We start from the raw sequence: 25,921 nt of genomic DNA, 5'->3' as shown, positions 1-25,921 counted from the left end.
CTGCAACCTCAGCTGATTGTCCCAGAGTTGGGAAGGTGGAGCAGTGTGAATTAACAAAGCCCCATTCAGCCATCATTTCAGCAGACTGGGAGCCTCCCTACACAGCCCAGCAGCCCAGAACTGCCCTGAGGGGACGGCACTCACCTGTGACATAGCACAGTCATCCCTCAACAGAGGACCAGGGGGTGCACGGCCTGGAAGAGGGGCCCACTCGCAAGTCTCAGGAACCATACTCCAATACCAAGGACTTGTGGGTCAGTGGCAGAGACAAACTGTGGCAGGACTGAACTGAAGGATTAGACTATTGCAGCAGCTTTAAAACTCCAGGAACACCAGGGAGTTTTGATTGTTAGAGCTACCCCCCCTCTCTGACCGCCCAGACACACGGCCCATATACAGGGCAGGCAACACCAACTACACACGCAAGCTTGGTACACCAATTGGACCCCACAAGACTCATTCACCCACTCAGCAAATTAGAGATAAGGACTTCAATTGGCCCACAAATCCTAAAAGAACCCTATCAAGTTCAGCAAACGCCAAGAGACCAAAAACAACAGAAAATTATCAAGCATATGAAAAAAACAGATGATATGGATAACCCAAGCCCAAGCACCCAAGTCAAAAGATCAGAAGAGACACAGCACCTAGAGCAGCTACTCAAAGAACTAAAGATGAACAATGAGACCATAGTACGGGATACAAAGGATATCAAGAAGACCCTAGAAGAGCATAAAGAAGACATTGCAAAACTAAATAAAAAAATAGATGATCTTATGGAAATTAAAGAAACTGTTGACCAAATTAAAAAGATTTTGGATACTCATAGTACAAGACTAGAGGAAGTTGAACAATGAATCAGTGACCTGGAAGATGACAGAATGGAAAATGAAAGCATAAAAGAAAGAATGGGGAAAAAATTTGAAAAAATCGAAATGGACCTCAGGGATATGATAGATAATATAAAACGTCTGAATATAAGACTCATTGGTGTTCCAGAAGGGGAAGAAAAGGGTAAAGGTCTAGGAAGAGTATTCAAAGAAATTGTTGGGGAAAACTTCCCAAATCTTCTAAACAACATAAATACACAAATCATAAATGCCCAGCGAACTCCAAATAGAATAAATCCAAATAAACCCACTCCGAGACATATTCTGATCACACTGTCAAACACGGAAGAGAAGGAGCAAGTTCTGAAAGCAGCAAGAGAAAAGCAACTCACCACATACAAAGGAAACAGCACAAGACTAAGTAGTGACTACTCAGCAGCCACCATGGAGGCGAGAAGGCAGTGGCACGATATATTTAAAATTCTGAGTGAGAAAAATTTCCAGCCAAGAATACTTTATCCAGCAAAGCTCTCCTTCAAATTTGAGGGAGAGCTTAAATTTTTCACAATCAAATGCTGAGAGAATTTGCTAACAAGAGACCTGCCCTACTGGAGATACTAAAGGGAGCCCTACAGACAGAGAAACAAAGAAAGGAGAGAGAGACTTGGAGAAAGGTTCAGTCCTAAAGAGATTCGGTATGGGTACATTAAAGGATATTAATAGAGAGAGGGGAAAAATATATATGACAAACATAAACCAAAGGATAAGATGGCTGATTCAAGAAATGCCTTCACGGTTATAACGTTGAATGTAAATGGATTAAACTCCCCAATTAAAAGATATAGATTGGCAGAATGGATAAAAAAAATGAACAATCAATATGTTGCATACAAGAGACTCATCTTAGACACAGGGACACAAAGAAATTGAAAGTGAAAGGATGGAAAAAAATATTTCATGCAAGCTACAGCCAAAAGAAAGCAGGTGTAGCAATATTAATCTCAGATAAAACAGACTTTAAATGCAGGGATGTTTGGAGAGACAAAGAAGGCCACTACATACTAATAAAAGGGGCAATTCAACAAGAAGAAATAACAATCGTAAATGTCTATGCACCCAATCAAGGTGCCACAAAATACATGAGAGAAACACTGGCAAAACTAAAGGAAGCAATTGATGTTTCCACAATAAATGTGGGAGACTTCAACACATCACTCTCTCCTACAGATAGATCAACCAGACAGAATACCAATAAGGAAACTGAAAACCTAAACAATCTGATAAATGAATTAGATTTAACAGACATATACAGAACATTACATCCCAAATCACCAGGATACACATACTTTTCTAGTGCTCACGGAACTTTCTCCAGAATAGATCATATGCTGGGACATAAAACAAGCCTCAATAAATTTAAAAAGATTGAAATTATTCAAAGCACATTCTCTGACCAGAAAGGAATACAATTAGAAGTCAATAACAATCAGAGACTTAGAAAATTCACAAATACCTGGAGGTTAAACAGCACACTCCTAAACAATCAGTGGGTTAAAGAAGAAATAGCAAGAGAAATTGCTAAATATATAGAGACGAATGAAAATGAGTACACAACATACCAAAACCTATGGGATGCAGCAAAAGCAGTACCGAGGGGGAAATTTATAGCACTAAACGCATATATTAAAAAGGAAGAAAGAGCCAAAATCAAAAAACTAATGGATCAACTGAAGAAGCTAGAAAAGGAACAGCAAACCAATCCTAAACCAAGTAGAAGAAAAGAAATAACAAGGATTAAAGCAGAAATAAATGACATAGAGAACAAAAAAACAACAGAGAGGATAAATATCACCAAAAGTTGGTTCTTTGAGAAGATCAACAAGATTGACAAGCCCCTAGCTAGACTGACAAAATCAAAAAGAGATAAGACCCATATAAACAAAATAATGAATGAAAAAGGTGACATAACTGCAGATCCTGAAGAAATTAAAAAAATTATAAGAGGATATTATGAACAACTGTATGGCAACAAACTGGATAATGTAGAAGAAATGGACAATTTCCTGGAAACATATGAACAACCTAGACTGACCAGAGAAGAAATAGAAGACTTCAACCAACCCATCACAAGCAAAGAGATCCAATCAGTCATCAGAAATCTTCCCACAAATAAATGCCCAGGGCCAGATGGCATCACAGGGGAATTCTACCAAACTTTCCAGAAAGAACTGACACCAATCTTACTCAAACTCCCTAACTCATTTTATGAAGCTAACATCAATCTAATATCGAAACCAGGCAAAGATGCTACAAAAAAGGAAAACTACCGGCCAATCTCCCTAATGAATATAGATGCAAAAATCCTCAACAAAATACTTGCAAATCGAATCCAAAGACACATTCAAAAAATCATACACCATGACCAAGTGGGGTTCATTCCAGGCATGCAAGGATGGTTCAACACAAGAAAATCAATCAATGTATTACAACACATTAACAATTCGAAAGGGAAAAATCAAATGATCATCTCAATAGATGCTGAAAAAGCATTAGACAAAATCCAACATCCGTTTTTGGTAAAAATACTTCAAAAGGTAGGAATTGAAGGAAACTTCCTCAATATGATAAAGAGCATATATGAAAAACCCACAGCCAGCATAGTACTCAATGCTGAGAGACTGAAAGCCTTCCCTCTAATATCAGGAACAAGACAAGGATGCCCGCTGTCACCACTGTTATTCAACATTGTGCTGGAAGTGCTAGCCAGGGCAATCCGGCAAGACAAAGAAATAAAAGGCATCCAAATTGGAAAAGAAGAAGTAAAACTGTCATTGTTTGCAGATGATATGATCTTATATCTGGAAAACCCTGAGAAATCGACGATACAGCTACTAGAGCTAATAAACAAATTTAGCAAAGTAGCGGGATACAAGATTAATGCACATAAGTCAGTAATGTTTCTATATGCTAGAAATGAACAAACTGAAGAGACACTCAAGAAAAAGATACCATTTTCAATAGCAACTAAAAAAATCAAGTACCTAGGAATAAACTTAACCAAAGATGTAAAAGACCTATACAAAGAAAACTACATAACTCTACTAAAAGAAATAGAAGGGGACCTTAAAAGATGGAAAAATATTCCATGTTCATGGATAGGAAGGCTAAATGTCATTAAGATGTCAATTCTACCCAAACTCATCTACAGATTCAATGCAATCCCAATCAAAATTCCAACAACCTACTTTGCAGACTTGGAAAAGCTAGTTATCTAATTTATTGGAAAGGGAAGATGCCTCAAATTGGTAAAGACACTCTAAAAAAGAAAAACAAAGTGGGAGGACTTACACTCCCTGACTTTGAAGCTTATTATAAAGCCACAGTTGTCAAAACAGCATGGTACTGGCACAAAGATAGACATATAGATCAATGGAATCGAATTGAGAATTCGGAGATAGACCCCCAGATCTATGGCCGACTGATCTTTGATAAGGCCCCCAAAGTCACTTAACTGGGTCATAATGGTCTTTTGAACAAATGGGGCTGGGAGAGTTGGATATCCATATCCAAAAGAATGAAAGAGGACCCCTACCTCACACCCTACACAAAAGTTAACTCAAAATGGACAGAAGATCTCAATATAAACGAAAGTACCATAAAACTCCTAGAAGATAATGTAGGAAAACATCTTCAAGACCTTGTATTAGGCGGCCACTTTCTAGACTTTACACCCAAAGTACAAGCAACAAAAGAAAAAATAGATAAATGGGAACTCCTCAAGCTTAGAAGTTTCTGCACCTGAAAGGAATTTCTCAAAAAGGTAAAGAGGCAGCCAACTCAATGGGAAAAAATTTTTGGAAACCATGTATCTGACAAAAGACTGATATCTTGCATATATAAAGAAATCCTACAACTCAATGACGATAGTACAGACAGCCCAATTATCAAATGGGCAAAAGATATGAAAAGACAGTTCTCTGAAGAGGAAATACAAGTGGTCAAGAAACACATGAAAAAATGTTCAGCTTCACTAGCTATTAGAGAGATGCAAATTAAGACCACAGTGAGATGCCATCTAACACCGATTAGAATGGCTGCCATTAAACAAACAGGAAACTACAAATGCTGGAGGGGATGTGGAGAAATTGGAACTCTTATTCATTGTTTGTGGGACTGTATAATGGTTCAGCCACTCTGGAAGTCAGTCTGGCAGTTCCTTAGAAAACTAGATATAGAGTTACTGTTCGATCCAGCGATTGCACTTCTCGGTATATACCCGGAAGATCGGAAAGCAGTGACACGAACAGATATCTGCACGCCAATGTTCATAGCAGCATTTTCACAATTGCCAAGAGATGGAAACAACCCAAATGTCCTTCAACAGATGAGTGGATAAATAAAATGTGGTATATACACACGATGGAATACTACACAGCAGTAAGAAGGAACGATCTCGTGAAACATATGACAACATGGATGAACCTTGAAGACATAATGCTGAGCGAAATAAGCCAGGCACTAAAAGAGAAATATTATATGCTACCACTAATGTGAGCTTTGAAAAATGTAAAACAAATGGTTATAATGTAGAATGTAGGGAAACTAGCAATAGAGAGCAATTAAGGAAGGGGGAACAATAATCCAAGAAGAACAGATAAGCTATTTAACGTTCTGGGGATGCCCAGGAATGACTATGGTCTGTTAATTTCTGATGGGTATAGTAGGAACAAGTTCACAGAAATGTTGCTATATTATGTAACTTTCTTGGGGTAAAGTAGGAACATGTTGGAAGTAAAGCAGTTATCTTAGGTTAGTTGTCTTTTTCTTACTCCCTTGTTATGGTCTCTTTGAAATGTTCTTTTATTGCATGTTTGTTTTCTTTTTAACTTTTTTTTTTCATACAGTTGATTTAAAAAAGAAGGGAAAGTTAAAAAAAAAAAAAAAGAAAAAAAAGAAAAACAAGGAAAAAAAAAAGATGTAGTGCCCCCTTGAGGAGCCTGTGGAGAATGCAGGGGTATTCGCCTACCCCACCTCCATGGTTGCTAACATGACCACAGACATAGGGGACTGGTGGTTTGATGGGTTGAGCCCTCTACCACAGGTTTTACCCTTGGGAAGACGGTTGCTGCAAAGGAGAGGCTAGGCCTCCCTATGGTTGTGCCTAAGAGCCTCCTCCCAAATGCCTCTTTGTTGCTCAGATGTGGCCCTGTCTCTCTAGCTAAGCCAACTTGAAAGGTGAAATCACTGCCCTCCCCCCTACGTGGGATCAGACACCCAGGGGAGTGAATCTCCCTGGCAACGTGGAATACGACTCCCAGGGAGGAATGTAGACCCGGCATCGTGGGACGGAGAACATCTTCTTGACCAAAAGGGGGATGTGAAAGGAAATGAAATAAGCTTCAGTGGCAGAGAGATTCCAAAAGGAGCCGAGAGGTCACTCTGGTGGGCACTCTTATGCACACTTTAGACAACCCTTTTTAGGTTCTAAAGAATTGGGGTAGCTGGTGGTGGATACCTGAAACTATCAAAGTACAACCCAGAACCCATGAATCTCGAAGACAATTGTATAAAAATGCAGTTTATGAGGGGTGACAATGGGATTGGGAAAGCCATAAGGACCACACTCCACTTTGTCTAGTTTATGGATGGATGAGTAGAAAAATAGAGGAAGGAAACAAACAAACAAACAGACAAAGGTACCCAGTGTTCTTTTTTACTTCAATTGCTCTTTTTCACTTTAATTATTATTCTTGTTATTTTTGTGTGTGTGCTAATGAAGGTGTCAGGGATTGATTTAGGTGAGGAATGTACAACTATGTAATGGTACCGTGAACAATCGAATGTACGATTTGTTTTGTTTGACTACGTGGTATGTGAAGATATCTCAATAAAATGAAGATTTACAAAAAAAAAAAGGAAAAAAAAAAAAAAAGATGGGCAGGTTTCCCTCCTACGTGGGACCTGACTCCCAGGGGTGTAAATCTCCCTGGCAATGTAGGTCATGACTCCCGGGGATGAGACTGGCTCTGGCGTCGTGGGATTTGAAAAAGAGAAATGAAACAAAATAGAGTTTCAGTGGCTGAGAGATTTCAAATGGAGTTGAGAGGTCACTCTGGAGGGTATTCTAATGTGCTACATAGATATCACTTTTTAGTTTTTAGTGTTTTGGAATAGCTAGAAGGAAATACCTGACACTGTCGAACTGCAACTCAGTGGCCCTGATTCTTGAAGACAATCGTATAACCATGTAGCTTACACTATGTGACCATGTGATTGTTAGAACCTTGTGGCTCCTACTCCCTTTATCCAGTGTATGGACAGACGAGTAGAAAAATGAGGACAAAAAGTAAATGAAAAATAGGGTGGGATGGGGGGGATAATTTGGGTGTTCTTTTTTACTTTTATTTTTATTATTTTTATTCTTTTTGGTGTAAGGAAAATATTCAAAACTTGATTGTGGTGATGAATGCTCAACTATATGATGGTACTGTGAACAATTGATTGCACACTGTGGATGACTGTATGATATGTGAATATATCTCAGTAAAAGCGTATTTAAAAAAAAAGAGATGGGCAGGTGTCCACGGCAGAGTAGAAGATTGTTCTCTGCAGTGATGCCACAACAGTAAGTGTTCAAGTGTTCATCGTCAAGAATCAAGAGGGGCCATTTGTCATTTCCACTCACATTAATTTAACTCCTCCCATATTGCTACTTTGAACAAAGGCCTGCATTTCCGAGTCCCAAGATACTCATCTTTTTCCTACCCTTTTCACGCTTTGGTGCGCTAACATCAAAAGCCTACACCTGTACAGATTTTATAACCATTTACGTGCATGGATTCTTCTTGGAAATAGTCTCTCAATGGTTCCTTTCAGCAGAGGCCAGGCTTTCACACTTTGTTCTTTCACTTACGTTATTATAGGGACGGAGAGAAAAAAGTACTCTAATTACTGCAAAAAAAGGGGAAGAACCCTTTTCAGAAACAATCATGTTACTTTTGGTTTTTTGGTATAAGCAAAATCCTTCGCATTTCATTAACTTTTACTTGGTGGGACTTTATTATATTTTGCATGAAGATGTGACAGTCTTGAAACAGAACATTTTTCTCACATTTCAAATAGGATTACAGAACAAATGCTAGTGTTCAGTTGACTGAAAATAAGAAGCAAGATTCCTTAGTTCTGTATCTGCCTAGTCCACAGGAAATTATCGAGTTCCTATAAAGAGTAAATATCTCAAGGTGACCTTTTTTGACTTTGAGTGAGGTGGATCTAGCTGTATGTTTTAACCGGTTATCCAGCATCTGCCAAATTCTCCTTTGTTTCATGGGTCAAGGATTATGGTCTTGGTATTAAATGCCAAAACCAATAAAAACCATGAAACTTTACCCATGATTCAAGAAACCACAATCAACACCTCTAAAAACAATGTCTCTCCGTTCGCTATCAACTTTCTCTTTTCTGGTGGCCAAATGCGAAAACTGAGATGTCAGAGGTGACTGCTCTTCAGAAAAAAATACTACTAATAAAAGAGTCTTTTCCATCTGGTACAGATTTACCAGCTAATTCAAGAAAGCCTGGGATTGGAAAGCACTTTTCAGGTAGGGTCACGTGTAGGATGTTCTTAAGACTGTAAGTTGAGTTTTGAATTCTGGAGTATAAGTGATTATCTTTTTTAAAAAATTTTATTTATTTATTTTTAATTCAATTTTATTGAGATTTATTCACATACCATGCAGTCATACAAAGAGTACATTCAATTGTTCACAGTACCATTACATAGTTGCACATTCATCACCAAAATTAATTTTTGAACATTTTCATTACCAGACACACAAAAATAATAAGAATAAAAATTAAAGTGAAAAAGAACAATTAAAGTAAAAAAGAACACTGGGTGCCTTTTTTTTTTTTTTGCCCTCATTTTTCTACTCATCCATCCATACACCAGACAAAGGGGAGTGTGATCCATATGGCTTTCCCAATAACTGATCATCTCTAAAAAGTTTGGGACAACCGTTGGAAGGCTGAAAGGGAAAAGAGGTCAGGTCACTGAGCTAAGACAATAACGCTGGAAGGAAAAGGATGGTTGACTGCATCCATTTAATTAAAATATTTCCACTTACCATTTCCCAAGCTCAACAAAACCAGAAGCTCCACAGGCAGCACTCAAACCTCAAAACGTTTATGAGCAAGTCCTTTATAAAGTGAGCACAGAGTTTTAACAGCCTAATGCCCGGCAGCTGCTGAAACGCAGGTAGGGGCAGGGGTGCACCAGAAGGAAAAGAGAGCCATTGCCTTCTCCACTGAATGTCGATACATTTCACAATTTTCAAAGAAATGAATTTTTCTGCGGTTCCTTCACAGGAGTGAGGAATATTTTACTAAAAACTCACTAGGCACGAGGGAGTAGAGCCAGGAATCTTTCATAAGCAAGTTCCCCAGATTACAAACCCAGCTGGACTCCAGGAGCCGGGGTGCCCTTGGCCGAAGCCCACACCACAGGTGAGACAGAGGCACCTGGGGGAACCAGCAGCTGCTCACCTGAGATGCTTGGTGAAATGAGCCCATCCAAAGAGCCCTTCTGGCCTCCTCTTTTGTCTGGAGAGAGCATGCAAACCAGCAGGTCACTGGTCTCTCCTTTTTCTAACCCCATCGCTCTGCAACAGGGTTTCTGACAGAGCCCACCGACCCTGCTCCCCGAGAGAGACAGACAGACAGACAGATGTCCCCAGAGGTACCTGCAGAAGGATGTTGTTCCCATCGTGGTCCTCCGTCTGCCACCGGCCCTCGCTGATGGGGCTGCAGGGGTTGGGCAGGAGCGGCACCAGCTCGCCGATGTCCCTGACGCGGAACTCCAGCACGGCGGCGTCGGTGGGGACGGGGGCCTGGCCGCCGGGCAGTCTTTTCAGGGAGAACTGGATGTCCACGTCCAGGCTGGAGAAAATGGGGAAAACGCAGAAGTCCGCTTTCTTCCGGCTGGGGCTCCGCTGGAGAACCAGCTCATAGAAGCTGAGGAGGTCGGCGTAGTTCTCGTGGCGACAGTAGACGGTGAAGCGCACGATCTCCTTGCCGCAGTGCACGGGCCGCACGGCCCACAGCGGCGTCCCCGGGGCCAGCGCGAAGAAGTCCTGGCTGCAGGGCAGGTAGGGGAGGCGGCGGCCCTGCACGCGCTCCGTGTGGTGGTGGCGCCAGGGCGGCCGCTGCAGCCTGCTGTGCAGCTGCAGGATCCGCTCCTCCCCGTACTCCTCCTGCAGGAAGAGCACCACCGCCAGGGCCGGCTGCGCGGCCTTGGGGAGCCTCTTGCGCCTCCGCGGCACCCCCCGCTCGGACACGCGGAACAGCTGCAGGTCCGGGTGGATCCAGGCCAAGACTTGGTCGATGGCCGCCTGCAGGTGCTGGGCCTCTCCGGGGTCTGCGATGACGTGGATGCTGACCAGGAAGGGGTCCTGCGCCTCTTCCAACGAGAGCTCGCCTGGGAGCACACAAGAAAGGGGGTCCAGTGGAGATATGCCCAGCCTCTGCAGGAGGGCAGGCTAAATGCAAACCGAACTGGCTCCACCATTGGTTCCATTTGGGGTCTGATTTGCTGATCTCACGTTTGCGTGTCAAAACAACTCCAGCTGCTCTCTAGCATCCAAAGACTAAAGAGCTATTGCTACAATTGGTTCCTAAGCTGGACAGTGCTTCCGATTTGTAAGTGGCAGCTGCTGTAGCCCCAAGGATGCACCATTGAATATTTCCTTAAGTAGTGGCATTGCCTGACCCCCAAGAATGCTTCCTAGACCCCTGAACTTCTCTGGTTAGTTTGCCTCATGGGTTTATTTTGCTCATTCATTTAAACAAACACGTATGGATCCTTCCTAAATGCCAGGCACTGGCTGGTGCTGGCTTATGGGGAGGATCAAAGATGGACATGTGCTTGTCAGCAGGGAGCTCACTCCAGCTGACAGCTCAAGCCCTGGCTGTGGGGCCTCCTGCCAACAGTGCTCCCATGTTGGGGGCCTGGTGGCAATCGTCATCCTGCTGAACAGACAGGGTAGAACAAGCCTAGTGTCCCTGCTGCCAGAGCTCACCTCTCCTGGGCACAGCAGAACACCCGGGGCGTGGGATGCCAAGTCTCAACTTGAGTGTTTAACCTGACCACACTGGCATATTTCCAATCAGAAAACTATACCTCATAAAGGGCCTGCTCTTCTAAAAGATGGATCTGTGTGCATTTATATAACTTTTATGATGAATCTCAGGGACATCAAGAGATCTTCGGGTTGATTGTGATTCGGGGGCTCTGCCTTTAAAGTACCCATGCCCTACGAGGTCCACAGGGTGTTAGGAGTAGGACAATGTGCAGCCAGTTTTGTATGGGAAGTGTGATGTGCTTATAGGAATCACAGCCTTCATCAGTTCAGGGGAGGAGAGGAATTTTTTTTCATGTAGGTAAATAAGGCATTCCAAATGGGCTTCTGTGCACCTGCAAATAGCATGATTTTAATTTCATTGGATCAAAACCTGCCTGAATTTAATTCAGTTTGTTGTTGCCTTATCTCTCTCTCTTTCATTCATCATTCATTCATTCATTCATTCATACATTTCTGCAGCAATCAACATTTACCAGACACTGGGCATCCAAAGAACCCGGCACCCCCTGAACTACGGCAGTCCGTTCACATAAACTCTGGCATGAATAGTGCCCTTTAGAGTTGTGCAGTACACAACCTGCCCCACCCCAGGGAACAGTCTAAGAGCCATAAGCCACAGGTGAAAACTGCATGATTTAGTTGGGGAACACAGATATAAAAAATTAAAATTCAATCTAATATATGCCCATATGAAATACAGTGGAGTTGCCTCTTCTGTGGGGCTTATATTCCAAAGTCAAAACATAACCATCGAAAGTCTCTTGAATATCCAATAAAGTACTGCCTGGCAACAACATAACACAGCCAGATAGCCTCTTCTTTGGTTGAATACCAGCTGAAATAACTGCCTTGTTGCAGGGCCATGTTATGAAAGAACAGGTGTGTATCTTTAAACAACAGATCCCCACTTGGCACGCCAAGACTTTATCTGAAGCTTTAAGGGGCCCGAGAGGACTTTGAACTGAAGGATGATGATGATGGTAACAGCAGAATTGAGTCTGGTTCTTTCCCGACCATCCAGAACAGTGGGGGGGGGGGGAGTTATTTAAATGGTCCTGACTCCTTCTCTCTCCCTGGCTGAGCAGATTCCTGAATCTGTAGACATTAAATACGAGCACAATGCAATTCCAATTTACTACCACCCAACAAAGCAAGGAGCAACTCTTCTGAGAAGACTTCTTAGAGGAGGCAGCATGTGAACTGGATCTTGAAGGATAACCAACAGCTCACTCATAATAACCCAAAAAGTGGGGGAAATTGCTGTGGGAAGAGGGAAAGCTGTTTACGAAGGCACAGAACTCAGCGAAAAACAAGCACATTTGGAAGGGGGTGGTGAGTAATTTCTGAAACATGGCAACAGATGCGGCTGGAAAAATGGACTGGAGCTAAGTTGTAGGGGGTTCAGCTCAGTTTGGTAGGTAACGGGACAAGAGAAAGTTTTACTAAAGGGATGACAGGATCAAGGTGGGGGAAGGTTATCCTACAGGCACAGAAAGGAATTAGAAGACTAGTGACGAGTTCGGAGAAGAGCTAATGGGATTTATTATTGGCTAGTTCTTCATCTCATCTTGCATCCATGCCCTCTTCCATGGGACTTTTAACAATTCCTCCCAATAAGTGCATGGAATGTATTTACTCACCCCTTGACCTTGGATTAGACTATGCACCTTGCTTTGGTCAACAAGAAAGAGACAGCAGTGACCTGTGTTTCTGCTTGCCTTCTTGTGCGTCTGACACGTCCATGTGGAAGAGCATGCTCAGGCTAGCCCACTGGCCCCAGAAAGAGGAGCAGAGCCACCCCAGCTGAGCCCAGCCTAGATCAGCTGACTCTCAGACACCAAAACACACTTGAGGGAGCCCAATCAACATAGCAAGAGCCACCTCCACTGAGCCTGGTCTAGATTAGCTGACCCAAGACACGTAGGATATAAGAGCTGACTGCCGTTTTAAGCTACTGAGGGTGGGGATGGTTGTTACACAGCAACACTTACAGATGCGGACAGAGTCAGCGGGCATAGAGAAGAGGCACAGATTCATAGGCTATCCAGGGGGCACAAAAGACAGGCCTTGGGGACCACCTGGGTGGGGAGTGGGAAGAAGGAAAGGTAGAAGAGGAGTGTTTCTCGAAGCTTTGAGCTTGAGCAACTGGTCTGATGTTGATATTGAACTAAGCCAGGAAGTAGCAGCAGAAGGGCAGGTTTGTGGGGAAAGATAAGGAGTTCCACTTTGGCCCTTGTTCCAGTTTACTAAGCTGCCAGAATTGCAATATACCAGAAATGGGTGCTTATTAGCTCACAAATTTACAGTTCTAAGGCCATGAAAATATCCAAATTAAGGCATCAAGAGGTAGATACCTTCTCTGAGGAAAGGCCAATGGTGTCTGGAATACCTCTGTCAGCTGGGAAGGCACGAGGCTGGTGTCTGCTGGTCCTTTGCTCCCAGATTGTATTGCTTTCAGCTTCTGATTCCAGTGGCTTTCTCCTTAAGCATCTGTGGGTTCTCATTTAGCTTCTCCGGGGCAACCTCTGGGCTTCATCTCTTAGCTTAGCATCTCCAAATGTCTGGGTCTGTGTCGGCTCTGGGTGTTTTTTTCACTGAGCTTCTCTCTGAGCTGTCTTCAAAATGTCTCTGCCTTTTATCCTCTCATAGAAGACATCAGTAAACTAATTAAGACCCACCTTGAATGGGCAGGGTGTGCTGGTTTGGATGTACTATGTCCCCCAAAATGCAATGTTCTTTGATGCAGTCTTGTGGGGGTAGACGTATTAGTGTTGATTAGGGTGGAACCTTCTGATTGAGTGTTTCCATGGAGATGTGACCCATCCAACTGTGAGTCACACCTTTGATTAGGGTGTGACCTCTTGATTGAATTTCTCCATAGAAATGTGGCCCTGCCCATTCAGCATGGATCTTTGATTTAATCACTGGAGTCCTATGTAAGAATTCAGACAGAAGGATCTCGTTGCTGCAGCTAAGAGACAGACATTTTTGAGATGGCCTTTGAACGTAGACTTTTGCTAGCCCAGAGTTTGCCTGGGAGAAGCTAAGACGATACCCCCAGATGCCCAGAGAGAAATGTCTTGGGAGAAAGGTGTTTTGAAACCAGAACTCCAGAGCGGACACCAGTCACGTGCCTTCCCAGCTAACAAGGGTTATCCAGACGTCACTGGCCGTCCTTCAGTGAAGGTACCCAATTGTTGATGCCTTACCTAGGACACTTTATGGCCATAAGACTGTAACTTTGTAACCAAATAAACCCCCTTTATAAAAGCCGATCCATTGCTGGTATTTTGAATAACGGCACCATTAGCAAAGTGGAACACAGGGTAACACCTCCATGGAAATAATCTAATTAAAAGGTCCCACCTATAATTGGGTGGGTCACATCTCCATGGAAACAACCCAATCAAAAGACCCCGCCCACAATAAGTCTGCCCCCACCAGAGTGGATCAAAAGAACATAGTCTTTCCTGGGGTACACGGCAGTCCCAAACCGGCACAGCCCTGTTGGACTGAGATGCTGGAATGACTTCCAGGAGGGGTGTCCTGCTGGCAGGTGCACCTGTGCACGGCGGAGGTTGATGGGCTGAATTTAAGGATGGACCTGCTACCTCTCGGCCATGTTCTTGACTTCATGTAGTTATCTGGTAGGTGTGTTCCCCCACATTGGCTTGAATCGGTGAAAATTCACCATGATGGCTTAAAAAAAAATTTGAATTCATGGATTACTCTGGCCCTTGTCTTTCCTTGCTCTTTCTGCTTGCCTGGCTTCTTTCCGCTTCACTGCACATCAGCACCACTGCCAACAGAAGTGCTGGTGAAACAGAAGTAGTGAAAATACAAACCAATTAAAATTTCCACCAGCCGGCAACTCCTGTAAGGGCCAGAGAAGATACAACAGTGATCTAAAATGTGCATTTCGGTTTTCCATGGTGTCTCCATCTCCTCACAGTGGAAACATGGGACTCTGCTAAGAATTAATCAATGCTCAGTATAAACAGAAAAAGGCAGAGAGACTTTGAGCCATTTGGGGATGCTGAGATTTACTTGAGGAAATTCCACACGATTTGTCTGAGGGAAAGAAAGGAGACATGAAGGAGAAAGAGTGTTTGGGAGAAGAAGTTGCTGGAGCAGCCAGGCTGGTCCTTGGCAGGTCCTGTCCCTGCTTGTGGCGTGTGCTCTCAGCTACGTACACGGGGACGACCCTGTTCGCTAACACACCTACGATCGTCACTGTGCACCGGGCACTTTCTTGGACTCATTTCACCCCTGGAGGAAGGTGCTGCTACCGTCCCCACATTCGAGAGCTGGAAGTCGAGGCACAGAGAGGTGAAGGAACTTACCCTGGTCACACAGTAAGACGTGCTTGTGTGCTTGTGGGCAGGGGTCTGCTCCAGTGTCTGTGCTCTGGGTGGACAACCACCCACTGTCCTGCAGACCCGCTGCCACGGCCATCCATGTCTGGCCACGCTGCAAACCCCCACCCCTCTCTACAGCTCTCCCACCGCGTTCCAACTGCCTGTCTTCCTGACCAACGGCTTCACGTCTTGGACCCCCATTTCCACCCTTCCTCTGGCCCTGGGTCCCTAATGAAAAGTAAAACCAGAAACCACCTCCCTGTTGGCACAGGCCCGGTCTTTGCATCGGAGCACTGCATCGAGGGTAATGCAAACAGGTCGGCACTGCAGGTGGGTGTGTGGTGGAAAGGAAAGCACCACAGCGATGCAGAGAAAGCCACCTACGGACAGAGCTACAGCTGGACAGACGTGAGAGGCCCAAGTCTCTAAAACAGCTGTCCAGGTGCTCGGCTTTGTGCCATCTCTGAGCTGCACAGAGGTTTGCCAACAGAGCAGTGGCAAGGGCCGGGCTGAGGCCTGCAGGGATGAGGGGATGTTTACAGCTCTGCAAAAGGGCAGGGCCCCTGGCCTCAGAGCAGACAGGTGGGAGCCAACCAGCACTACCTGGCTCGGGGTGCAGCCCAGAGCAGGCAACAGGGAAGACTCGGCCTCCAGCGTCCCTTGGGGTTGCATGAACTGGGGCGATGTGAATGGTTAAAATCCTGCCCCTCGAAGAGCTAACAAGACTGAGTAGTGGCATTAGTATGCTCCGCCAGTGCTAGAATGTGCCAACTACATGTGACCCTAAAACAGACAGGCCCCAAGAGCCAGAGAATGCAGTCCCAAGACCTCGTCGGGTGCCAGGGATTAAAAACACACCCGGGAAATGCTGCCTTTTGTGGAGCTAGAGGAAACCAAGCGTTTGAGGGGCAGGAGGGAAAATGTGAATAATTAATTGTCACAAAAAGCCTCCAGGCCTCCCTGGAGAAGCAGAGACGCTGCGACTGTGTCTTGTGCGCTGACTTTATCATATCTGTTACACGGCTCTTAAAGGACTCACAGAACACCTGTTTGGGGAGGACAAAACCCAGACCCAGAGTGAACTGGGCAGCAGGGCGGGCCTCCCCGGGGTTGGGTACGTGGTGTTTGTTCACACGATCTTAACAAGGCTTTCAAGTGAGCTTGTGCCTCCCAGAAGAAGGAAGGCTCTTTCTCATGTGATTGGATACAACTAGATTTCCCTTTGATAACAGAACACAAAAACGACTCTCAACAAAGCCCTGCACTAGCTCAGGCCTTCTACGAGACAGAAAGTGTACTATTAACCTGGGTATTTGTTACATTCGTTCCACTATTTCACCTTTCCTAGGCATCCCTTTTTTGGTCACATAATTTAACAGGAAAAAAAGTTAGACGATGATAAGCATTTGTTAAGCTCTTGTTATGTGCCCGGCACCGTCCTGAAAGCTTGACGTAGTCTACCTCATTTAATCTTTAAAACAGCACCACGGTTGATGTGGATGATCCCCATTTTGCAGGTGAAATGGAAAATGACTTGCCAAAGGCTCTTCAGCTAGAGGACAGCAGGAGCGGCGTGTGAACCCCAAATTCCGTGCTCCTCACCAGCCCGCTCTCGCCCCCCTGGTCCACCACCCTCAATGTCACCCTGTTGGTGCCTGCACTGAGCCTCGGCCCGCTTGTCTGGGGCTCTGGAATGGCTGCTCCAGTCCTCTGGCGGGATTGGGTAGGAGACCCTGCTGTGAGCAGACTGACCACTACTCCAGGGCCATCTCTGGCCATCCCTGTGCCGGGCGGGCATCCTAAGCTTGAGTAGGTTGGAGGAGAGAAGGAGCGGCAGAGGTCCTTTTGCCTGCTGGAGCCGACAGACTGCCAGATGCCAACTGACTGCTAGATCTGGACTGAGTTTTGGATGCTGACTGACATCCAGAGGCCAACTGACTTCCAGATGCTGACTGACTGCCAGATGCTGACTTCTAGATGCCTGTCTTTCAGATGCTAACTGCCAGATGCTGACTTCCAGATCCTGAATAACTTCCAGATGCCAACTAAATTCCAGATGCTGACTTCCAGATGCTGACTGTCTTCCAGATGCTGACTAAATTCCAGATGCTGACTGACTGCCAGATGCTGACTGACTTCTAGATCCTGACTGATTTCTAGATGCCTGACTTCCGGATGCTGACTAAATTCCAGATGTTTGACTTTCAGGTGCTGACTAAATTCCAGATGCTGACTTTCAGGTGCTGACTAAATTCCAGATGCTGACTGCCAGATGCCAATTAAATTCCAGATGCCAATTAAATTCCAGATGCTGACTGACTTCTGATGCTGACTGCCAGATGCTGAATGACTTTTAGATCCTGACTGATGTCCACATGCCAACTGACTGCCAGATGCTGACTTCTAGATGCCTGTCTTTCAGATGCTAACTGCCAGATGCTGACTTCCAGATCCTGAATAACTTCCAGATGCCAACTAAATTCCAGCTGCTGACTGACTTCCAGATGCTGACTGACTTCTAGATCCTGATTTTCAGATGCCAACTGACATCCAGATGCCAACTGACTTTTGGATGCTGACTGACGTCTAGATGCTGACTGACTTCTAGATGCTGAATGACTTTCGGATGCTGACTGACATCCAGATGCTAAATGACTGCTAGATGCTGACTGACTTCTAGATCCTGACTGACTTTCAGATACTGACTGACACCCAAATTTCAACTGACTACCAGATGCTGACTTCTAGATGCCTGTCTTTTCAGATGCTGACTGACTGCCAGGTGCTGACTTCCAGATCCTTAGTGACATCCAGATGCTGACTTAATTCCAGATGTGACTGACTGCCAGATGCTAACTTCTAGATGTCGATTGACTTCTAGATGATGCCTGACTTCTGGATGCCGACTGACTTCCAGATGCCAATGACCGCCGGATGCTGACTGACTTCCAGATGCTGACTGACTTCTGACTCGGACTGCCTGATGGTGACTGACTTCTGGATGCTGATCCCCCATGGGCTCTCGCATTGTCACCTGAGCCTGGACTCCTCACTAACCTCTGCATCTTGGGCCTTCACATCAGCCCCATCTGCACTGACTCCAACTGTCTGGTGCCTGCCAGACCTGCTGTCTGAACTGGCACATTGGTGAGTCCCCAGAGTACCTGCTTCATAATAGGTTTGTCTACTTGAAGGTCCAGATCCCTCGTCCCAAAGGGTGTCGTGCCTGGCCACGTCTCAGGATATGACAAGCTCAGATACACCTCTCTAGAATTTTTGGGTAGTGATAGATCTCTTCTATCTTTTATTTTATTTTATCCACAATGTGTCACTGATAATTGCAATCATTTATTTAATAAAGAAATGTGAACACCTACTACGAGCCAGGCACTGTAGGATACAGTGGTGAATAAAGCAAAGTCCCTGCCTTCACGGAGTTTATAATGTAGAGCGGGAGACTGTACGCAGACAGATAACAATATAAGATGACATCAAGTTGCTGAGCTCCATGCACACTTCACTAGACTACCCACAGGTTCGCTCTGCATTTAACAGGAGGTTTCCAAGGCAGCAGCTCTCACCACTGCCCATTAACCGAATAACTGCCGTGCACCACACCAGCGCCGTGAGCCCTGCCTGCAACCCAGCGGCCCCCCAACCCCCGGGAAGCTAATGGAATCGGGACAGGGACACCCCCAGCTGCTGCAGGCTGCTTGGCTTAGGGAAATTGGCTCTGGTGCTTGGCTTGACACCCTCTAACCTCACAGGCAGGAGGCTGAATAAACTCCTTATTTGCATTTCTAAAACGCCACTCTGTGGAATGAACAGCTCAGCAGTTTGGATGCTTGGTGTGCCAACCAGACCTGCCACCAGATCGAGGGGTAGAAGACCCAGTCGAGACGGAGGCTGACGTATGCAGCAAGGACACACACAGGTCACAGGCTGGCACCGTGAACAAAGACCAGGTCAGAAAGCAGGGGGGAAAGAGGGCCCAGATGACCGGACACGAAAGCCGCCACACTCGGCGGGCCCCAGAGGGCCACCCTCCCACAGCTTGCTGCACAGCCTTCCCAGAATGCCTGAAATAAATGCTCTCAGAAAGGGGCTTCCAAATTCCTCCCCGGGAGAGTCTATTCATCTGGAATGTAATGAATAACCTGCCTTAATCCTTTTTTTTTTTTCCAGTGTGTTTAGGCCAGTCCCATGAGCCACTGAACTACTGAAAAAAAGACTATAAGCAATTCCCTTATCCTGGTCAACCCTTAAGAAAACTCAGACAATTCTTGGTAATTTTATAATTTCGATAAGGAGTTTGCTTGGCCTGCAACTTTGGGCTGTTAAAAGCATCAGGGTCCGTTCCAGTCTCAGCCCCAAGCTAAAGTCAAAATCGGGATGCACAGATGGGAATCGTGCAAATCTGGTGGCAGTGAGGTGACATATGGGATTTAAAATATATGTGTGTCCAAACTGCATTCTCATTGCAGCAGTACAGAAAGACTCTCCCTCTCTTTAGCCTGATTTCAAAGAACTTTCCTGTAATTGAAGAATTGAACATGGCCTGACATGGTTAAGCCAAAACCTGTATTTTCATTTGGCAGAGGAGTGCAATAAGGGATCTTTTTGAGCCTTAGGTCCTTTCGAGCTTTGGTAAGAAGTCTGACTTTGCTGAAATTACAGTAATTTCACTATTCTCTCAATTCCCATCATCAGTTGCCGGAGCGATGTCAGAGAGCTGGGTGCAGGATGTGTATTCCTGAGCTCATTCTGAAGCCAGGACACTATCAAGAAAGAAATAATAAAGAAAGTAAGGCAGATGCTTTAGATACCTTGCATTTGCTCCACTTGGAAATGTGGTATCCATTTTATTTTAAAGGTGCTTCTACGCGGCATCGCTCTGAAATATACTGTATCTTCCAGATGGAAGAGGAGGGGGACGCAGGAGCTAGGATCTAACCACAGAATAACAACCAAGACACTTTAAATTCCTCCTCAGCTTGACACACTTTCTGGGAGAGGATGAAGAGTTTGATAAGTAATTAGACTGAGAAGGTACGAATGCAGCTAGCGGTGCTTAAAGATATCGAGCATATTATCTAAGCACTTAGAACTACAGTGTCTTTAAAGTTTATGGGAAGGTAACAGTCTGGTGGCTCACCAATGTGTGATGCTTAATAATGTACTCAGATCCCTTTTGCATTCAGAATGTTCTAAATGACAGCATTTTACACAGAATCCTTTCTGCTACTCAGTAATTTCGATTCTCTCTAAACCACATTATGTGACTGTCATTTTCATCAGCAGCAAAGTCTTCTCAGCAGTATCAGGATCCCACTCTTGTGTAGCTATGGAGACAAGGCAACAAGGCTTGGAAACAACAGGATCAGAATTCATATTCAGTTTAAGAAATAAAATAAACCCACCCAAACAAAACAAGACAAGACAAAATAGGAGGATGTTAGCCAAAACCTCTTATAAACCTCTCAGGCTTACACTAAGCCATCCAGCTGAATTCTCACAATTATATTTATTATGCTTTAATTTTTCAAAGGACATTTATTCTGGCAGTATGTTCAGAAACCCCATGCACAATGATTGCCTATTACAACCGTTCTAGGAAGAGGCACTATGTTTGTCCTTATCAAATATATCCTGAATGCTGTAGTAGACAAATCCATGAAGGAATCTGCACTTGCTCTGCTCATGTTCAAACTAGCAATGTAGGAAATGGAACCAGTTGACTTTTTTTTGCCTAAAACTCCGTGAAATATTCAAATGCTTTGTCATTGTTAATATTATACCGACATGTCCCTACTCCTTGTTCCCAAGTATCCTTAGAAAATAGGTAACTTGCAATCCATTTAAGGAGCAAATTTACTGGACATGATTAGAAAATTAAGGATGGGTGAGATATTTGGTCTAGCCCTTCCCTTTTTACAGATGGGGTCAAAGGTCAGGAGACTTGCCCAAGTTAACTGATTAGTCAGTGGCAGATCTAGAAAGAGAGCTTACAACTCAGGCTCCTGCCTTCTCACTTTATACTGAGCCATGTTCCCTTTGAGGAGCTGTCAATCTGAGTGAGAATGCAAGACATTCACACATGAGAAATACAATAAAAATACAAAATAGGTTTTGGCTAACATCCTCCTATTTTGCCTTGTCTTGTTTCGTTTGGGTGGGTTTATTTTATTTCTTAAAACAAACAGACCTGTGGAATCCATGAGGCCCTTTGCTTCAGGGAGCGTGGGGGGCAGATAAACTTGTTAACCAAGTTGTGGAATTTATTTATTTCAATTCATAAGAGAAGAAATGGTCTTGAAAGCCAAGGCTCCCCATTGCAGAAGCTGGGCTTTTGGAGACAGAAATGGCTTCCTGAGCCAAGAAAGGCCGAAAAGTTGGAGCAGAGGGTTTACACCACGAAACACAGGGAACGTGTGATGCTCTAAGAGTGCCCTTTTCAGCCCAGAAGATATCAAGTTTGGGGTTCTGGTGGGAGGAAGAAGACTGGAAGGAATGTAACCAAAGCATATATGCCAGAAGGTTTCTGAGAAAGGATCACAGACCCCAGCTCTCCTGGGCTGGGCCTTGCAGGGGTGGGCAGCTCACAGCAGATAAGTCCCGTGCATCACTTTCTGGGGGTGACGGGGACTGCCTGAGTGGAGGTAAGCTCGATTCTAGAGAAATACAGCAGTTCCACGCTTATATCTGAGTTTGCAATTGTGAAATTCATACTCACTATGACAGGAGGTTCTTACAGGAGTTCTCAACTGATAGTCTAAAGTGCTATAACTCAACGATGATACCCCCTTCAGCATGTCAGTTGCTGAGTCTGGGTTACTGCGCCCCTAACATTTTAGCCTCACTGTGTTCAAGCGTAAACATTAAATAAGGAATCACAGAGGAAGCCCAAATCTCCCCGTAATAGACAAAAGCAAGGCTTCTCATAACTCTTCTTGTTAAAAGAAGGAAGAATCAGTCTTCCAAGCGTAGGTTAGACAGTTCAGCTTTTTGTGCCAGTAAGAATATCAGAAGATGTCAGGGTGAGATAAAAATAAAAGGGGGAGAGAACAGATGGAACATTCCTTCCCTTCCATAGCTACTGTGCTGTAGAAAATAGACACTTAATAAAGGCAGAGAGGAAAGAAGGTTTACAAAGGAGGCAGAACAGCTGATGGGATCTTCTTAGCTTTCCTCATCATCTCTGAATACTGTCACCTTTTGAGGATATGACCTGGGTTTTTTGCACAACATTCCCCAAGCACTTCCAGCTTGTTATCCCATCAGAGGTCAGAGGTGGGTGTACTGGAGTTGACTAAAGATAGACACTGTCTCCTGGAGTGGGAAACCCTTTCCATAAAGCCTTGTGCAGGGCAGTGACAGCACGGTGACACCACCAGTGACAGCTGCCCAAGGTTGCAGGGGATATTTATCAATCCCACACTTTTAATGAGAAGAAGAGAAAAGACTTTGACTTGCAGGCCTCTGAAACCTGATATTCTCCCTGTTTGTGACCTACTCTTCGAGGCAATTATGCTCATTATTCTTGCAATTATATATTCTATTTTGGGGGACATAAAAATCACAATTTTTATGAACCTGGCCCTCTCATCCACCCCAGTGGGAGAGGTGAAGTGGTACCTTGGGACCACAATCCGGAAATATTGATCAGAAGCTTTAAAAAGTACCTACTTTGTTTACCCCAACAATTCCTCTTTTTGGAATTCATCCTAAAGAAATAAGGAAGAATATGCACAAAGATCAAAGACTTAGTACAAAGATATTCCTGGAAATACTGTTTATAGTAGTGAAAAACTACATCTAATCTATAGGTCCAGCAACATGGCACTGGTAAATGAAGTGTGGTACAGAAACCCAACAGAAGGCCATAAAACTTTCCAAAATAGAGCAGAATATTTTGCTATCAGCAGAACTGATGTCTAATGATGCTCACAACATATTTAGCAAGAAAATCAGACCATAAAACAAACATAATGCCATATTTTATAATAATATACATTTACAGATGCTCAGAAAATAATATTTATATGTTCAGAATATGCTTAGAAATATGCTCAAATTTATAAGTGCAGAATATGTTCAGAAATAAGATATACTGAAAGATGCTCATTAAAAAAAAAACTATAAAGGCATATACCAAATTATGAACCCTGGTTAGTTCTGGATGGGTAGGATCTGGGTTTTCTCCTTTTTTGCTTATCTGTATTTTCTGCTCTCTCTATAATGATTGTGCATTATTTGAGTAATAAAAATTTGAAATAGATTTAAAAGCATGACGCCCACTGGGGGTACAGGTGGTGGCAGCCACGCCCTTCTGTCCAACCCCCCTGCAGTCTGGAGAACCCAACAACCCAGATGTCCCCAGAGTGTCACTTTAGCTTCTCAGAGAAAATGCAGTCATGAGAAAGCTATCTCCCAGTGCACCATTTTCACTTCATCTCCTAGATATAAATGATACCCTCTGTGTAGTCGAATTCATAATATTAAAACTTATCTTTGGAGACAGGAGGACTATACCATATTTTCTGTTGAAATGGACACCAGGGCAGCCAGGTATCAAAGGATTTTCTGTGTGGTATCTTGTGTTCACCTTTTGACTTCCTGATGCCTATCTTGGTTATTGCTTTTCTCTTATCAACTGTCAAACACTAATATTGTCTAGCACTTCGGGCTCCTAATCAGAGGATTTTGAATATATAGACCCTACGCTGTCAAATAACAGTCTAAACACACTCACGCTTTCAGCTTCAGTAATCTAATTAGTCTCAAAGGTTTCATTTGCTACTCCCATGGTCCTACACAGAAGGCTGCCACCTGCTTCTCCAAAAGAATAAAACAATAAAAATAAAAACAAACAAAAACACCCCTGAAACTCTCCCCCAAACCAACACAAAAACACGTTGAGCTTGCCTCGTAAGGGACCGATTCCATGTTTTAAAATAAACCATCCTCGGTGGGGAAATGCGATTTTTTTTCTTTTGAATGATCAGTGAAACAATTTAAATATTTAATAAATGAAATATTTTCTCATCTAGATATTAAGCAGATCTTAGAGCCTACAGGTTATACCATTAAAAAAATTAGAATCTAAAAGTAAGGAATTTGGATAAACCACAACTATCTGGGATGATGTTGGAGAGACAAGCTGGTTCAGTGCCCTCTAATTTTCAGTACACACAGCTCACCCGACTCAGGAGGTCTGGGGTGGAGCCTGGGCTTCTGCATTTTTAACACAGTCCCAGGGGAGGCTGCTGTGTAGCTCCCAGATAACACACTTTGAGTAGTGAGTTTTCCAGTTTGGTGACTCCTGTGCTTTGCCCAGGCCAAGAACATCTTGTCTGGGCAGCTGACAGCATGCTGAGCACGTGGTTCCGTGATCCCCACCAGCCAACCTTCCGTGGCTCACCCTCCACCTGAGTGGCTGCAAGACCCAACACACCCAGGCCTGCCACCCTTCCTTTTAGTGTCACCAGTAAGCTCCATGTGACATAGCTCCATCTAGCCACACGATGGAGGCCTGAGAGCACCAGTGTCCCAACCCTGGAGCCAGACTGGCCAAAGAGAACCTCAATCCTCCGTGTCTGGGGTTGTGAGTAGAGCGGCCAGCAGCACGGTCACCTCCTCACGGTCAGGGTGAGCGGGAGGGAGGCAGTGCATTCTGGGAAGAGGGGAGGAAGCTGTCCAGGTGCTTTCCTGCAGGGCCCGGGGACAGCATGCATGGGTGGGCCAGATGCCAGATTCCATTCCAGGGAACGTGACAGCTACTTCTGAGGAAGAGCTTGAAACCAACAGTCGATTCGGAAGGCAGGGCCTCAGCGGGGACCAGGCTGGACAAGGAGAGCAGGCTGGCCTTTCCACAAGCATCTTCTCACAGGGCTCTGCAGCTGCCCACCCACCCACCCAGGGGGAAGTGTCATCAGGGGCAGGATGGGGCAAACCACAGCCCTCGTGGAGAGCCTTGTCTCAGGCTACAGAGTGTCATTATAGCTGTGCAGCAGCTCACTCCGAACCTCATCCAAGAACAGCTCTGCACGCGAACGTGATTAGGGTGCCACAAAATGGCATCAAACATCATAAAAATGGAGATAGCTCTTAATTGGGGTTCAACTGCTGCAAGTTGCATGCTGAAGTGCTCCCAGCACTGCCGATCGGTTTCGTAGAAATGCAAAACCCTGTCATTTCCCTCCGTGTGGAAACAGGCATGCCATTTCCTCAATGCTTGGATATGTTTTATGTCAGCTGCCCGGCTTACAACTGTTTATCAAACCAACCAGTAGTACTAGTAGCAAGCTCTTTGGAAATGGAGGATGTAGGAAAGGAATGAAAATAGTGACTGACTTGAACCGAGAAACCTAAGTTTTCTTTCCAGGGCTGTCCCCAAAAATGAATTACCGCCCACAACTTGGTCTAAAAGGCTATGTTCTCATTTAGAGAAAAATCAGTGACTTTTCTTTTCATGAGTCTCCTAAAGTCAAGCTGTGAAGCTGGGGATGAAGTAAGTGGGTTTAGAATCTCTTTGCAAACCGTGTTCCTTGCCAACTCCATGCTGATCATAAAATTAAGCAGGTTCAAAGGCTAA

General features: G+C 44.4%; 1 protein-coding gene across 1 annotated transcript in view; it reads right to left on the bottom strand.

The window, feature by feature from the left end:
• FAM124A (family with sequence similarity 124 member A) overlaps positions 1–25,921 on the bottom strand; it is a 66,322-nt gene that overhangs the window by 27,064 nt on the left and 13,337 nt on the right. The window contains exon 3 of the mRNA XM_037800584.1: positions 9,572–10,305. Coding sequence (XP_037656512.1) covers positions 9,572–10,305 — 734 coding nt within the window. The remainder of the gene's footprint in view (positions 1–9,571; positions 10,306–25,921) is intronic.

Source organism: Choloepus didactylus, chromosome 12, assembly GCF_015220235.1.
Source record: "Choloepus didactylus isolate mChoDid1 chromosome 12, mChoDid1.pri, whole genome shotgun sequence".
Lineage (NCBI taxonomy): Eukaryota > Metazoa > Chordata > Mammalia > Pilosa > Megalonychidae > Choloepus > Choloepus didactylus.
This window is presented reverse-complemented; position numbering and strand designations above follow the sequence as displayed.